Source organism: Micromys minutus (assembly GCF_963924665.1).
Source record: "Micromys minutus genome assembly, chromosome: 1".
Classification (NCBI taxonomy): Eukaryota; Metazoa; Chordata; class Mammalia; order Rodentia; family Muridae; genus Micromys; species Micromys minutus.
Genome location: NC_137969.1, coordinates 24361788 through 24378048, shown reverse-complemented (window position 1 = coordinate 24378048; position 16261 = coordinate 24361788). Strand labels below are relative to the sequence as shown.

Below are 16261 nucleotides of genomic sequence, written 5' to 3'. Positions count from 1 at the left end.
AAGTTCACTTGCTAAGGTGTTAGCCTAGTTTCTACAAGAAGCCTCTTGCCGCCCTCAGGAAGCCAAGCGCCTTAAGCGCAGCAGAAGCAAACCGATTAAAAGCAGAAAACGGGAAGGGAGGTAATCTCTTCCTCCCAGAGACTGAAGAAGCCAGGCAGTACCGCAAAGAGCAAAAATGGAAACAGGAGGGAGTGAATGGAAAGGCAGAATTCAGAAATAACCGGAGCCACAGAAAACTAGGATCCCGCAAGTACGGTTCATTTAACTCCAGAGTTGTTCTGACTAATAACCCATTTTTCTTACAAGTTAGAACCACAGTGGGCCATGACATGAGAAAAACTCAGGCAAATTTAGTTTGTTACAGAAAACAAAATTATGTAAGGGCTGAAAAAGTTTTTAAGCCTACAAACAAAAACTCAATACATTCTCAGGGAGTTGAGTATCCCCTTCAGCAGGTGTTAGCACATTTTAATTTGCATGGCTCACCCTGACCTCCACCTTGGGTCCAGCAGCCATGTGTCCCTCAAGGACATCACACACCATCTGTGTTCCCTGCTGTGAGAAAACCTAGCTAATTGTTAAGAAACAAGAATCACAAAAAGATACAAGTAGATTCAAATACACACAAATTGGAAGTTGCACTCTTTTTAAATTAAGGCAAGAGTAAAAGAAGAAACATGTTATCACATAGTTGAGAGCTAATCTTTGACAAAGGCAAAGGTTACTATATATCAAAACACCATCAGACTCCAGCAGATCAAACTGGCACAAGGCCTCGGTCTGGAAGAGGAAATCTTTACAACTAAAATTCTGGCTCTGCCACTTAGCAGATGGGTGACCTCAGGAGAGGTGCTTAACCCTTCTGAGCCTCAACTTCCGGCCTCCCCAGCAGTGAACGTTAACTAGACTACAGGTTGGTCTGAAGATAAAAGAAACAAGGAGGTGTGGTGAAGCCAGACACCAGACCTCACAGGTACTCCACAGTCATATTTCCTTGTTTTCTAGCTGGGTCTGGAAGTGTCTGAAGGAAATGTAGTTCAACAGTAAACAAGAGTCTAAAGACTGCACGACAGTCAGTGCCTGGGCAAACACAAGGCACCTAGCTAGTGTTGTCTGTGGAATGAGAAGCCATCTTATTCAGACAACGGCACCTCATTCATAGAATTATTCCAAGGACCCTCCTCCAAACCTAGTCAAGAAGTGGGGAAGAAAGTAGGGCTGTGAGCCAGAGCCATGGTGCTCCCTGTCTCTGGGGCCTCTTTCGGGGAAAAGCCAGAACTCTGAGGCCTCTGGTGATTCATTAAGTCTCGGGTGCAGGGTGTCTGTCTTTGAGGAAATAAGCCCAAAAGGGAAGAGTGCTCTGGCTTGCAGCATATTTGTGCTATCTGAAAGGAGAGACTCTCAATTGAGAAAGCCTCCATAAGATCTAACTGTAGGGCATTTTCTTTCTTTCTTTTTCTTCCTTTTTTTTAAAGATTTGTTTGTTTTATATGCATACACTGTATCTGTCTTCAGATACACACCAGAATAGGGCATCAGATCTCATTACAGATGGTTGTGAGCCACCATGTGGTTGCTGGGATTTGAACTCAGGACCTCTGGAAGAGCAGTCAGTGCTCTTAACCTCTGAGCCATCTCTCCAGCCCCCCCCACCCCCGTAGGGCATTTTCTTACTTAGTGATTAACAAGGGAGGGCCCAGCCCATTGTGGGTGGTGGTCCTGGGTTCTAAAAGAAAACAGGCTGAGCAAGCAAAGGGGAGCAGACCAAAAACAACCCCCCCTGCATCAGTTCCTGCCTCCAGGTTCTGACCTTGTTTTAGTTCGAGTAAGCTGAGTAAACCCTTTCCTCCCCAACTTGCTTTTTGGTCCTGGTGTTTTGTCACAGCAGTGGTAATCCTAACTAAAACTATACTCTAGAACCAACTTCTGCAGAGGGCTAAGGCCACCTGGTCCTTGAGCCCTTCCACCTGGTGCTACCAATGCCATAAAACCAGAGGCCACACTCCAGGCCAGTGCCCCAATAAGGGGGAGGTTGCACAAACAAAGCACATGCTTCTGAGACAAGGCTGTAGGGTGATCTTTGGAAGTTGGCCTGAAGAAGGTGGCCTGTCTCCAAGTCACATGCTTTCTAAGCACAGACTGAGCCCGAATTCCCCATACTAAGCACATACAAAGCCCCTCCCACCTCTGCCTTCTCCCACCTTTCAACAAGCAGCACAACTGGGTCCACTGTAGTGAGCAAGGAGCTCCGGCCCAGCAAGGTCAGCAGGGGCTTTGGGCTCTAGCAATCTGTGGCATGGAAGCTCCCATTATGCCCCTCCCCCGCTCCTTCAGGGAGCTATAAAGCTCATTCTAGGCTCTTCTGTCACACCCCACCTAAAATGATGAGATTTGTAACTGTTCTTCTGTGTCTTGTCGCCAGATCCCAAACTTCAGGCAGGAACAGTTCTACTCATTTCTGGACTTCAGCATCTACCACAGATTAAGGATTTTTTTTTATGTATGTGCTGAATTAATTACTAACAGCCTCAAGTGGGCAGGTTTCCCAGACAGCTCCATCCATGAGCATTCAACTGAAATCTGGGTTATATTCTAACAAAAAGGCAGTACTAACAGAAGCAATACAAGTAGGAAAATCCCACTGAGTCCTGGAAACGTGTGTACATACCCGACACTGCAACTGGACAGTCCACTCAGTACAACAGGTTATGTGTCTAACTGATGATGGGAACCACCATCAACGTTGATAGGCATTTTCTGACATCGACGTCAGAGCAACACAATGTGCCTAACAGCAGGACTCTAACCTGGGCAGACTAAGGCACGAACTGAGTCCATTTGGGGAGGAAGGCGCACACTGCCAGGAGAGGGACAGAATGCAGGGTAAATGGTGATTAGTCACCACTTTCCGGATCAGAGGCAGAGATATGAAGCAGGCATATGAGGAAGGCAGTTTTTTAACACATAGCAAGACCACATGACTTTCATGTGTTCTGCAGGAAGCAAAGAGGAAACTGCCTGAGGTTCTGGAACAGCCCAAACCCACCCCATAAGGCAGTTCTTTGTGTAAAACAAGTAACAAAGAAGAGAGACCCAAGCTCTACTAGTAAAGTGGACAGGGCTATGTGACAGTCTAATACAGCAATCCAACCGCAACCACTTGACAAAAATCCAAGACCTAGGACATGGCCAGAATCTACACACACACACACACACACACACACACACACACACACACACGCACACACACAGCCATTTTGAAACACGGACCAAATGATTAGTTTTGTTTTTAGGAAGGGAAATCCCCTCCCTGATGGCTGCAGAAGAGCAAACTGCCCCAGCACCATTCCTGGGGACTGCCCCCACCCAAAGGACATGAGCCCAAGCAGCCCTTCTTGACCCAGCTCCATCTTGGAGAAAGTGGATTCATGGCACCACCAGCAAAGGAATATTGTTGTATTCTCTGACCATAAAAGGACAGGGCAGTACACTCACCTTAGCTGCCATGTCTCCCCTCAGCCCAGTTCTACCTGATTTCCAGGTCCTTATTTTAAGGGCAAAACACCCAAAGCTTGTTCCTACTTAGCCACGCCTGAGGGCACATATATCAGTCAGTATCAGGAGAGCAGGATTACCTATAACACCTTCCACAGGCATAGCTACCAGTTAATGCACACCAGGCTGTTCTAAGTTAAACAGGCCCCACAAGTCTCTGTACCTAGCACCCACAACATTCTTGAGAAAGCCTCTTGGGATGCCCCATGTTTAACAGCAAGGGTTCTGATGAGGCCTTCTGCTTTTTCACAGGAGCAGTGGTTCCACCAGTTCCACGGCATCTCAGCCCGAACAGGGTGTTTAGGACAAACTTAAGCTCAGGACAGGACTCTAACACCAGAGTCCCACAGATACATTTTGCTTGAGTGAATTCCCCAGCACTACAGAGAGCGCCACGGGAAGTAACCAGGCGGGGGAGAATCTCTCTTTAAGTCCTCTTTAAGTCTTTAAGTCTCTTTAAGTCAGAAGGTCAAAGGGACCAGGAGAATCCTAGGTCTCAGGTGCTAGAGCATTACACCAGTTTACAGGAGCAACCGCCTACCAGGAGCACAGAGCCTGTCAGGTGTGCAATCTTCACACCCATCTGCTTAGATAAGTGCCAGCAAACCTCAGCTGCAGTCTAAGAGCCAGGGCTAAGAAAGAAGCCAAGCTGGGCTAACCTGGATCTGACTCAAAAGTGGGAGGCAGCCCACTGCTCACGCTCTGGACTGCCACTGTGTGGAATGTCGATTGTAAACGTTCTTTCTTTTTAGATGGGCTATTTTTAGGGCAAAAGCAGTCCTAGGACAATTTCCTAAACTCATGCATCCCTCTGGAGGGTGAATGGCAACTTACCTGAAGTTCTCACATCCTGGGTGAACCATTTCATCTGTATATTTCTGCATACCAGACTTCAAACGGCTGAGGATCCCAAAGGCTCCCTGAAAGCCCTAAAGGAAGACACTTAACTTACACCGGCCATAGGTGCTATGATTAAAAGGCCGACATGAGACTCTTTAAATTAAGGACAGAATATATGGAATGTTCCTTCCCCTCTCAAATGTTTCAGTCGCGTTTAATGACTAAACAGACACTGTGAAGTAGTCATGGATCAGGAAGCTATGCAGAACCACTGCACAAAGGCGACGTAATTAAAACTCCTTAATTTTTTTGTTTGAGAGAGTCTCTTTAGTGAGTAGCCCTAGATGGCCTGGAGCTCACAGAGCTCTGCCTGCCTCTCCTTCAGAGCACTGGGAGTAAAGGGTGCTTAGTTCCTAACAGAAGAGACCACTCTGCGCACTTACCACGTGCTGGACATGTGAGGGGCCAGGCCACCTCGTCACAAGTATGCTAAGTACGCTGTAGACACTGAAATGTAAAGAAAGCAACTTGCTCCAAGTTGCTCAAGGGAAGGTATGGATTCATACCAGTGCCCCACACAAGGCCTGCTGGGATACTTAAAAATACAAGACCTCAACTTTGTGATAATCAGTAAGTAAAACTTAACAATTTTTCCTATTTTACATGGTAAATGCTAATAGAAATGAACTTTAAACATTACTGTATCTGACACTACAGTGCCTGTTACCTACTAAGGTCAAAAGAGAGCACCAGGTCCCCTGGACTGGAGTTACACAGATGAACTGCCATGTGGGTGTTAGGAATTGAACCTGGGCCCTCTGGAAGAGCAGCCAGTGCTCATAAATGCTGAGCCATCTCTCCAGCCCCCAAAACCTTAAAAAATAGAGACAGTTGAGTGGGCAAAGGCGCTTCTTGCACAAGCCTAGCAACCTAAATTTCATCCCTGGAACTCTCATAAAGGTACAAAGAGAAAACTAACTCCAAAAGCTGTCCTCCAATCTCCAAATTCTCCTCCAACCTCCACATGCAGCATAGGCATGCTCAACCACACACACATCACATAAGCACAACAGTAAAAATGGATAAACCTTTTTAAGGCCCTAGTAATGGCTCAGTTTGTAAGGCGCTTGCTGCCAAGACTAATGACCTGAGTTCAATCCTTAGGACCCACAAGTTAAAGGAGAGACCTGACTAGAAAGTGTCCTCTGACCTGTACACAAATAAATAATAAATGTAATTTTAAGGTAGTTTTAAAATAAGTAGGGTGGGAGGAGCTATAGATTCTGGAACAGACTACCTGGATTCAAATCCCAGCTCCTCCACTTGCCAAATGTGTATGTAACCTTGGTTTAGTTTAACTTCATGTACTTCTATTTCACTGCAAAATGAAGTCAATAGTAACCTTAACCTTATCAGGCAGATAGAAAGATTAGGGGAAGAAAGTCACATGATGCTTTTAGAACCATGTCTGGCATAAGCTAAGCCTCAGAAGATCTTGGCTAGTGTTCTTCTTCTCAGCACAAGATGGACAGCCAGCTCAGGCCCACTATTTTAACACTTTTGCATTACAAAGCCCAGACACAGCCACTCTGTGTACACAGGGCTTCTTCCTGCTGCTAGCATCTCTCCTCAAGTGTGTGTGTGGCACTGGCACTGACTGAACGCTGAGCCTCGATTTTCCCAAGGAAAAATGAAATTACCCAAATTTACCTACTCCTGAGAGTCTTCTAGCTCAATGGTCAAAAAGTTTCAACATTCTTGGCCTAAGACATTTACTTTATATCTAGTCCTAAAGCAAACATCAGGAGACAATACATACACAATTTCCTGAATTCTTTTTATATATAAATGCTTGTTCTGACAAATCCTCTCCAAGGTCTCAAGACCCCACAACACGTGGCAAAAATACTCACTGCTAAGGCTGGGAACATGAAGTTAAGAATCTCTGATCCTTCAAGATCAATAGAAAGCAAGCCTAACTCATGCAAGAATGGTGCTAAACAAACACACACAAGGGCCAGCCGGAGCCACTGAGGAAGGACAGCAGGGTGAGCGGAGCCTGGTCTTATGATACGCCAGTCTCAGCCTGCATTTTACCTCTGTGTCTCTCACCTCATCTCCCACAGTACCGCCTCCTTCTCTTAGTGCTCTGGAAGAGTGCACCCGATAACCCTAAGCAGCAGGTATAGGGCAGGTTCACATTACAGCTGGATCTCATCAGGACCATGGAGCTCAGATCTCAACGGGTCAAACCCATACAACAGAGAAAAGCAGGGAAGGAGCTGGCGGCAGGGGAGGCAGTACCAGGCCCGAGACTTAGTTTGGCACTGGCACATTAGGTGTGCCAAGACTGATACAAAGGTTAGCCAGGTCCCTTTAGCAGCGCTACCAACAGCCACAGGCAACCCCACCCTCCAAACACCAGGACTCCCTCCTCAGCCAGAGGTCATGAAATAAGCACAGAATAGCCAGAGCCTCCGGAAGAGACAAGCTGCAATAGCGCACAGACTCTTACAGAGCAAATTTCTTAATTCCTCCTGGAAGAAAAAGATCCCATCTATGTTACTTTCAGACAGAGGAGTTTCATCTGACATTCTCGGCCTCACTGGGACTCCATCGGAAGTCTGTGCTGGCTAGCACCCTCTGGAAATCTAGTCAAGCCCAGGAAGGGATGACAAGATCCTGAGTTGGAGCAGAAGTCAGGTTGCTCCTCTAGCCTACCAATATATATGCCCAATACTGAGAGTCTCTAGAGATAAAAATGGGTTCTACAGCCAAAGAGTAGAAGATCTGAGGAGGACCAGGAAACAAGTCTGAGGAGAGTGGGGTCTAGGGTTCCTCCCTGAAGGACTTTCTGCAGCCCAGAGACCAGGGTAAGGAGGCCCAACATGGGAGAGGACCCAGTTGGTCAGGAGATTTAAGAAAGAGGTTTGGCAGTCTGAGAAGAACTGGCCATGGGGAGGAAGAAGATACGAACACACAACAAAGGGCTGAGGAGGAAGGACTGAAGGGGGTCAAAGGTCTGAACCAGTCAGAGATCTGAAGAGGATTCAGGCTCCGACCCTCAGAGCCTACAGCCCCGTAAAATCAGACGAGCCAGTTGCAGCCTCCGGTCTGAGAAAACTTTACCAAGATTTGGAAAAAAAAAACGTCTTAGGAGGATTAGAGACACACACCAGGGGCCTGGGGCCTGGAGAGCACTAGGCTGAACAGGAGAGGGGTTTGGTGAGAACAGAGATCTGAATATCACAGGGTATGAAAGGGAGTAAAGACAGAGATCGGAACAGGAGAGGGGTCTGAGGAGGACCCTGGCTCAGGGTGCGCAGAGCAGACACCTCTATGGCTCACAGCACCACATCTAAGCAGAAAACTTTTCACCAAGTTCTGCAAAAGGAACAAGTCGTGACGAGCTCTGACCGAGGGCAGTCGCACGTCGGCCGGACACCAGCCCTCCCAACCCGCCCTCTCAGGCCGCCCTGTCTGGCCCACACAGCAGCAGGTGGCAGCTGTCAGCGTCTGTCCTCCGCAACCTCTCAGCTTGACCCTGAAGAGCCCCTCAGTACCCGAGCTACCGCAGCTCCAACGCCATCTCCCAGCCCGTGGCCCGCAACCCAGGCCCCGTGGGGCCCGCAACTTGCTGGGCTAGGAGGCTGGACACTGCAGACGCCCGGCCACAGCAGGTGCTTGTCAGCCACCCGCGGCTAAAAGCAGCTAGCGCTAGGCCCCACCCCCACCACGCCCGCGCTCTATAGCCACGCCCCCACAAGGCTCCATTGCTCTTCCGCTGAGCCTCTTCAGCCCAACACCCAACTCCAAACACTTGCTCCCCGGGCCTCAAAGTGGACCGCCACGCCCCGTGCTCCATAAACACGCCCCCAGAGCTCACTAGCCACGCCCTACGCTCTTCCGTTCAGACTCTCCATAGCCACACTCCTAGGGAGGGACTGGAGCGTTGTCACGCCCCGCGTTTCCTAGCCACGCCCTCACGCTCCCCAGCCACGCCCCCGCCAATCTTCCGCTACTCTTCCGCCCGGGCTCTCGCCTCCCCCCGCCGCGGCTCTGTAGAATAGAGCTTAGAACCCGACATTTACTAGCGCTGCTCCTTCAGCCTGCCAAGTATCCGTCTTGGATTTCGGGAGTTGTGTCCCCGACCCTTTTCTGTCCTCAAGCCCAAGCGGGGGCTGCGAGGAAAGCTCTAAGAAAGTCACAGTGTCCACACCGGCACCACAGATGCCCGGCAAGGGCCCCTTACCTGGTCGGCTCCGCCCGCGGCCATCTTGGATGTGGGAAGCGGAGGGAGGGGGAAGCAGCGCATGGGGCTGGTCCAGGCGTAGGGAGCCGAGCGGCGGAGCGCATCGATGGGGCGCCCCTGTCCAGTATACTGCTGGGGGAAGTCTTCACAGCCCACGGAGAAGGTAAGGGTACACCTGAGCACAGGTTACAGATCTTTGACCTTGGAATGTACCTCCCGGTAGAGCCTTAGCCTCTTCACCTGTCAAATGGGCTTTTCTGATCACTGAGTCATTACGCTTAGTACCTAGAGCACTGTAGTTCACAAACTTTTGTCTTCACTTTAATATTTCAGTACACAAAGCCCAGCAGGCCGGGCCTCGGGAGGTGATATACAGGGTACATCAGTGTACTTTGAAAGCTGTGTGATGGACTCGCTTAGGTCTCACTAGACAGCATCCTTCTCTAGCCTGGAACACAGAGATCCACCTGCTTCTGCCAATGGATTAAAGGTGCGCCAGCACACCTAGCTTTTGTACGTTTCCCTTTTAAGTAGCAAAAATTACAGAGATACAGCCTATGAACATTCAGGAGGTAGAATCCAGCTATAACTGAGAAGAGGGTCTCCTTCCAGGCCAAGTCACTGAGCTGCATTTCGCTAATCTCTGAGCTCAGTTTCCTGAGCCTCAAAAGGCATAGAGTGTCTGTTGGATTCATACCTGGAGTACTTGGAATGATTTGGGTTTGTTCTAGTTGTCAGACCCTGAGGAATTACAAACAAGCCCCTTTAAAGCCTGACTACATCTCAGCCAGGAGCCATCACATCAGGCTAGGAGCATCACAGGCATGCAGGAGGAAATTCATTTGTCCTGGTTACAGTTCTTCGTTTATGCTAGCCTCAAGGTTGCAACCTAGAAAAAGATGACTTTGAACTCCTGATTCTCCTGCGTCTACCTCCCCAGTGCTGGGATTACAGGAACACACCCCACCACTTTTGTTTTAATTGTACATTAGGTGATGGTTTGACTTCTGTACAACTCTCTCAAATATTTTTAAATATTTTCACAATCTGAACACAATCCAGAGGAAGAAGGGCTTACAAGACCAAGGTTATGACCAAGGAAATGCACACCATCCCTGGGGATGAATGAAAACAGAGGTTGGGGGATAGCTCAGTGACCTAAATTCCAGTCCAAGAGTGAGGGGGGAGGAGAGGAAGAAACAGACCGAGGGCCATATCTGAGTGTCTTGGGTCTGCACATGTGTTGTAACTTTTAACCTTCCATGTGGCATGTGCTGTTTCATGAGGAAGCAATGCTGGGTCCCCACAGCCACCTGAGGCCATGAGATTGAGGCTCTCAACCCATCACACTAGAGCCTTGAGCCCAGCCCTGTGCCTGCTGGATGCACAGGAAAAAGGTCTACCGGAAAGCCTGACAGCATTGGCCTCCATTGTGAGAACCAAGCAAGCAGGGTGACGGTCTAAGCTCTGCCCCAGATACCAGGTGTGCCTGACTCACTATAAAAGGGGCTGCTTGCCCCATCCACTCTCTCTTGCTCTTGCCTTCTTGCTCCCCAGCTCTGTCTTTTCTCCTTTCCCCCCTCTCTTCTTGTTCCCCTCCTACTCTCTCTCTCCGCATGCTCATGGCCCGCCTCTATTCCTCTTCTCTCTCCCTTTCTCTTTCTCTCCTTCCCTCCTACCCTCTCAACTCTCCTCCCCATTCCCTGAACAAACTCTATTCTATACTATACTGTCATGTAGCTGGTCCCTCAGGGAGAAGGGGTGCCTCAGCATGGGCCCTCGGAGGCACCCCTTCTCCCACACCTGACTAAACATCCACCATATATATTCCTCCTCTCCTTATCTTTTTATAAATACATCACAAACTAGCCATTCTAGGAGCCCAGTGGTACCTACAGGCCACCTGAGAGTCCTGATCCAGGCAGGGCTGGCTCACAACCCAAGGTCATTCATTTCCTGTGCTTCCCAAGTCACTGGCAGGAAGATTAAGTCACAGCTGAAGGAACAGATCCCCCTACAACCCTGCCTAATGGCCTGGGCAGGTCGGGATAGGGAAAAGATGGGTACAGGTAAGCTTGTGGCCAAGCTTCATGCTCACCAGGAAGTGACCATGCTGAAAGCCTGCAGGCTCGAGAGACTCTAGCTAAGAATGGCACTCTGTGTCACAGCATACCAAAGTGGAATTTTCCAAACAGCTTTGCTTTTAAAAGCATCACCCAGTTGCCTGCCACTGCCACCATGGAGAGTAAACCCCAATTTAGATGTGTGCAGGAAGCCGATCTCATGTGGAGGACCACATAAAGCATCATGGAGGTGAGGAGGTGGGAGGAGACAAAGGCCCAGCTCCCACCACCACCTGCTAGCCCAAAGCCATTCCTACCCCCAGGGCTTTGTTCACCAGGCCACATCCATACCCCCACCCCCAGCCCACCCCCTCCAAGTGCATAGAGATACATCCCCGGGACTCCTGGGCATACCCTTGCATCTGCCCCCCCCCCCCTTCCCAATCTAGAGTCCTCTCTCCTTAAATGATTTGTTCAGGTTGTCACCAGGTGTCGCCACCCTCCTAAAATCAGCCACCTATCTCTCACCACCTATCTGCCCTCCAGAAGGGTGGGTCCCCTCACGAAGACCCCGTCGGCTGCGTCTGTGCCGTTTCCTTTATCCCCACAGTCAAGGAATCACATGAAGGAGATGAAGGCTCTCCGGGGAGCTTTCCCACCCAACACAGGGCCCTGGAATCAAGAGGCTTGCAGAGAACTAGCAAGCTGTGGTACTGTTTGTGTGGCGTGTGTGGCTGAACATGAACAGGTACCTACCTCATCCTAGGCTGGAATCCCAACTCTGGTATTTCATGTGTGATGCTGATCAAAGTAGTCAGACTTTCTGAACCTCAACTTTCTCTTTCAGAAAGGGCACACCTCCTGTCACCCTTTGGGGGTGTGACTCAGTTCACTCAGAGGCGGTGGTTAGTGGGTGTGGACATCCTTCGAGACCCCTACCTACCCTATCTTCCCGTTCCAATTCCTCCCATCTTTCTCCAGTCTCATTCTCAAGCCTTTTCTATGACACATTGCACATTATTTTCCCTCCCAGTGTCCCAGATCCACAAGCATTTCTGGCTCCATCTAGTGGTACAGAGGTTGAGGTGCAAATGGCCTTGGGGGTCTGCTTGCCTCTTGTCTGCACAGATGCTGCCCCTCACCGTTGGGTAAAAAGCAGATCTCAGCTTTTTAAATTCAGAGGTCTCAGCCCTGAGGCAGATGAAGCCAACTAACCTTCCGCTCTGGCTTCTGTGGCTGTTTTCCTCCCGCCCATCTACCTCTGTGCCTGGTTCTGCACTTAACACCAGAGAGGAAAACCAGCAAGGCCTGGGCCCCTCTCCAGTCTCTTAGAACCTTCAGGCAGCACTGGCCACCCTACCCTCAGTCTTACATGCTTACCTGGAGGACAAGAAAGAGGATTTGAAACAGGATTTCCCAATGTAACCTAGGCTGGACTTGAACTTGCCACCTTCCTGCTTCAGCCTCCTGAATGCTGGGTTTATAAACACCTGTCTCTGTGCCCTCATTAAAATGGAGATCCAGAGGACACACCCTGGAAGAGTGAAGAACAGGTAGGTTCCCGGAGGCAGGTACACCAAGCAGGGTAGTAGCTAGTGTCTGGGAGGCCTTCTTTGCCCTTGTGCCCCAACAATATCAGGGAGGGGGACATGGCAGACAGCAGACCAAAGGGACAATAAAGACTAAAGGGACAGCCCATCTCCAAGGAGCTGCTGCTTCAATTTCAGCCAACCTATGGCCTCCAGAATGTTTCTGGGGCTCCCAGTTGTGGCCTTTCCTATAAATCTAGATAAGCAAGGTTCATTGCAGCCATAATGCACCCCCCCCCACACCAGCCTCAGCTAGTCCAGTTCCCACCAGCCTTGGCCTTTGACACCCCCCTGGATTGGAGGGGAGCTTACACTCAGCAGATTCAGTTATTCCTATGGAGTGTGTGGCCCAATGTGCCCCCACCTCCCACTGGCTCAATCAGAAATACCCACTAACACATCTGCCTCCTCTTTTAAATTCCAAAACAGGGGGCCAGGTGGCAGTGCAGGTTTTTAATCACAGCATTTGGAAGGCAGAGGAAGGTGGATCTCTGTGTGTTCCAGGCCAGTCTGGTCAACAGAGTGACTTCCAGAACACCCAGGGCTACATGTAGATTGTCTCAACTGAACAACAAAAGAAAACAAAACCCTCGGGACATGGGTCAGTAGTTAAGAGCACTGACTGCTCTTCCAGAGGTCCTGAGTTCAAATCCCAGCAACCACATAGTGGCTCACAACCATCTGTAATGGAGTCTGATGCCCTCTTCTGGTGTGTCTGAAGACAGCTACAGTGTACTTATGTGTAATAATAATTTAAAAAAAAAAAATCCAAAACAGGGAAGGATATGTACCAAAAAACCACACCTAGGGCACCAGGCACAGCCCTATGGATTTCTCTCAGGATGTCCCTTTCCTGTCCTCCTCCAGCCAGTACTGACTGTCCCAGGTCTCAGGTCAGTTGTCTCTGTACTGTGTCTCCTTGCCTCCTTGTTTGCTTCAGCTACAAAGCCTCACTTCCAGACACCCCATGCCCAGGGGCCCCAACGCTCTTGAGGACCAGGCAATCACCCAATAAACAGAAGCTAACCTGACCCTAAGGGGGAACCAGAGAAGGTATATCTGATACCAAACACAGCCTGGCCTGGGTGCTGGAAGCTAATAGAAAGTCACTCAACTGACCTCCTTGGAGTCCCAAAAAACAAGAGAAGAGGCTGATGGCCCTCAGGGCTGGCACAATCTGGAACCTCCTGGCTGGTACCTGGGTTACTGGCTCAATGCCAGCCTCTGCTGCTCAACTGCAGACAGGCTTTGCTGTAACACCCACCTCAGGAGGAGAGAAACATGTAAGACTCCTTCCCAACACCCTCCCCCAGCCCTTGGCCCAGCTTCCCGAAAGACTCCTCATTAGCACATGTGCTGATTAGATACTGCCAAGCTTTTGAAGGAGGTGGATATTGAAGGGCCTGCCTTTCCTCTGCAGGGCCTGGAGACTCCTGAAAGCCACCGGTTTGGCTTTCCTCCCTTTCCTCCAGCAGCAGGTGTTAGTGCAGCTCTATTGAAAAGGCTGCTGTGACACAGAGGTCACACCTTGTATTTTTAGCCAAAAGGGGCAGCTCCATGCTGAGTCCAGGGCCAACTTGTGGGATCTTCGCAGATGACTGGACCCTTCCTGTTAGGGAAGATGAATTAGACAAGGGTCATCCCAAGACCCACGGTCTCTTGTTCACAAGCTGGGTTTTTTTCAGGGTTGACATAGTAGTTCAGTGGGTAAAGGTGCTTGCTGCCAAGCCAGACGACCCATGCCTTTAAACCACCCCACCTTCTGATCCACACATTGGAGGTTGGAGGATGCAGCATATAATTTGGAGAAAGGAACACAGATGGAAAAATTATCAATAAAGTTGCTTTTTCAATATTGAAGAAATCAAGTCAGGAGGTGGTAAAGGAGGCAACCTTACCTACGTCTTGGAAGAACTATATTGCTCAGTTAGGCAGGCAAGCCTCAGTTCACAGGAAGCACGGTGTAGGGCGGCTGACAGTAACTTTGCAGGTGAGGTGTGTTGGACCTACAAAGGCCCATCTAGCCTGGGACAGGGCTTCCCTGGTTATGGATCTTGCGCAGAGTGTCAGTGTTCCAACTGTGTATTGTTCCTCATTTCTACTTTCCTAGACCCATTGTGGCCTCAATATCTTTGAACCCCCCTTAGATTCCCATGGCAGTGACTGACCAGCTCAGGCACACACTGACATCCTTTGTGAAATCTATTACTTAAGGTGCCGCAGTCACAGCTACTGGGAACAGCAAAGGGGGGACCTATGTATAGAGCTGAGATGCACAAGATGGCCCCATTCTCCTGTGCAGATACTGGCAGGGACCAGCTTCCACCTACCCAGAGCTGAAGAAGCAGCATCACTGGGCTCTCCTAGGACTGGGTGACTTATATTATGTACAGCATGGTTTAATGCCTGCCCTAAGGGATGCTCTGGAATAACATGGCGAGGAAAGGCTTCAAGGGAAGCCTTTTATGTGTCTCTTTGCCCCTGCTCCTGCTGCAGGAGCTAGAGATCTGGCTGGAATTCATTTTCAGCTCCTATCGGTGAAGAAACTGACGCAGGTCCCCAGGGTATGCAGACAAGTGCCAGGGCTGTGACCCTAAACAGTGGGAGGAAGCACACCCATGCTGTGGCTCTAAGTGGGTCTCAGCAGCTGGAGACAGGGCACAGAGGTGAGCCCTGGGTTCAGTTCAGCAAGGCTCAGCAAACTTAGAGGGACACAACACCGAATTAGCATCCAGAAGCACAGCATCCTAACTTGGAAGTGGGTGTGGCAGATGGCCTCTGTCTAGACTATGGAGGAAGGTATTTTTTGCAGTATCTCTTCCCCTGAAGCCCAGGAGCTGGTGCCAGTCTGAGGGCAGAAGCTAAGAGTGAGGCTTGGATGTAGCTCCTCCTGTTCCAGCTGGATGCTTCAAAACCCCGCCCCGCTGCTGGTCCAAACCTGGAGGCCCACTTGTAACACCTTAAAATGAGTCCCATGCTACGGAACAGAGTTCTGCTCACTTTTCCTGGCTGCACATTTTCACTTAGTCGGAATTCTTCTGGGAGTACATCTCAAGAGTTACCAGTCCACAGTAAATATCTCCACTTCTTCCACACAATCCCAAGTAGGACAGCTTTCCTAGGCACAATGCCAACACTGCCAGCATTCCTAAGGACACCGGACAGTTCTGTCTTTTAAGATCCCAGGCACCTCTTCCTCCTCCCTCCTGCTCCTCCCTCTCCCTCCTGCTCCTCCTCCTCCTCACCCTGCTCTTCCTCCTTTCTGTTTCTCCTCCTCATCCTCCTCCACTTTCTCTTCCTTCCTCTCCTCTTCTTTGTTCTGTCTTTTGTGGTACTGGAGAATAAGTTGGAACCCTTTTGGTTTATTTTTATTTTTAAATATTTTATTTTTATAAATGTTTTTAAGATTTATTTATGTATGTGAGTACACTGTAGCTGTCTTCAGACACAGCAGAAGAGGGTATCAAATCCTATACAGATGGTTGTGAGCCACCATGTGGTTGCTGGGAATTGAACTCAGGACCTCTGGAAGAGGAACCAGTGCTCTGAGCCATCTCTCCAGCCCTATTATTTTTAATTGTGTGTCCGCGTGTGGTTTTGTGCATGTGAGTGCAGTTGCCCTCAGAGAGGGCAGATGTGTCAGATCCCCTGGAGCTAGAACTAGGGAAGCTTGTGAGTCCCAATCTAATGTGGACTTGGGAACTGAACCGGGATCCTCTGAAGAGCAGCAGGTGCTCTTAACCACTGAGCTATCTCTCTCTCTGGCCCCAAGATGTTGAGTTGGGAACTGAACCGGGATCCTCTGAAGAGCAGCAGGTGCTTTTAACCACTGAGCTATCTCTCTCTCTGGCCCCAAGATGTTTTATTTATTTATTTATTTATTTATTTATTTATTTATTTATTTATTTATTTATTTAGCTAAATTGCTTAAGCAGGTTTGAGCACAACATTCTCCTGCCATT

General features: G+C 49.4%; 1 protein-coding gene across 3 annotated transcripts in view; it reads right to left on the bottom strand.

Annotated features, from left to right (window-relative positions):
- The window catches only part of TBC1D14 (TBC1 domain family member 14), an 88534-nt gene extending 79852 nt beyond the window's left edge, over positions 1–8682 (bottom strand). For 2 of the 3 annotated variants that reach the window (XM_080928614.1, XM_080928615.1), the window contains exon 1: positions 4390–4529. In XM_080928614.1, coding sequence (XP_080784740.1) covers positions 4390–4423 — 34 coding nt within the window. In that variant the 5' untranslated portion in view covers positions 4424–4529. Of the gene's footprint in view, positions 1–4389; positions 4530–8647 lie in introns of those variants that run through there. The other variant, XM_080928613.1, reaches the window with a different exon arrangement.
- Between the last annotated feature and the right edge of the window lie 7579 nt (positions 8683–16261).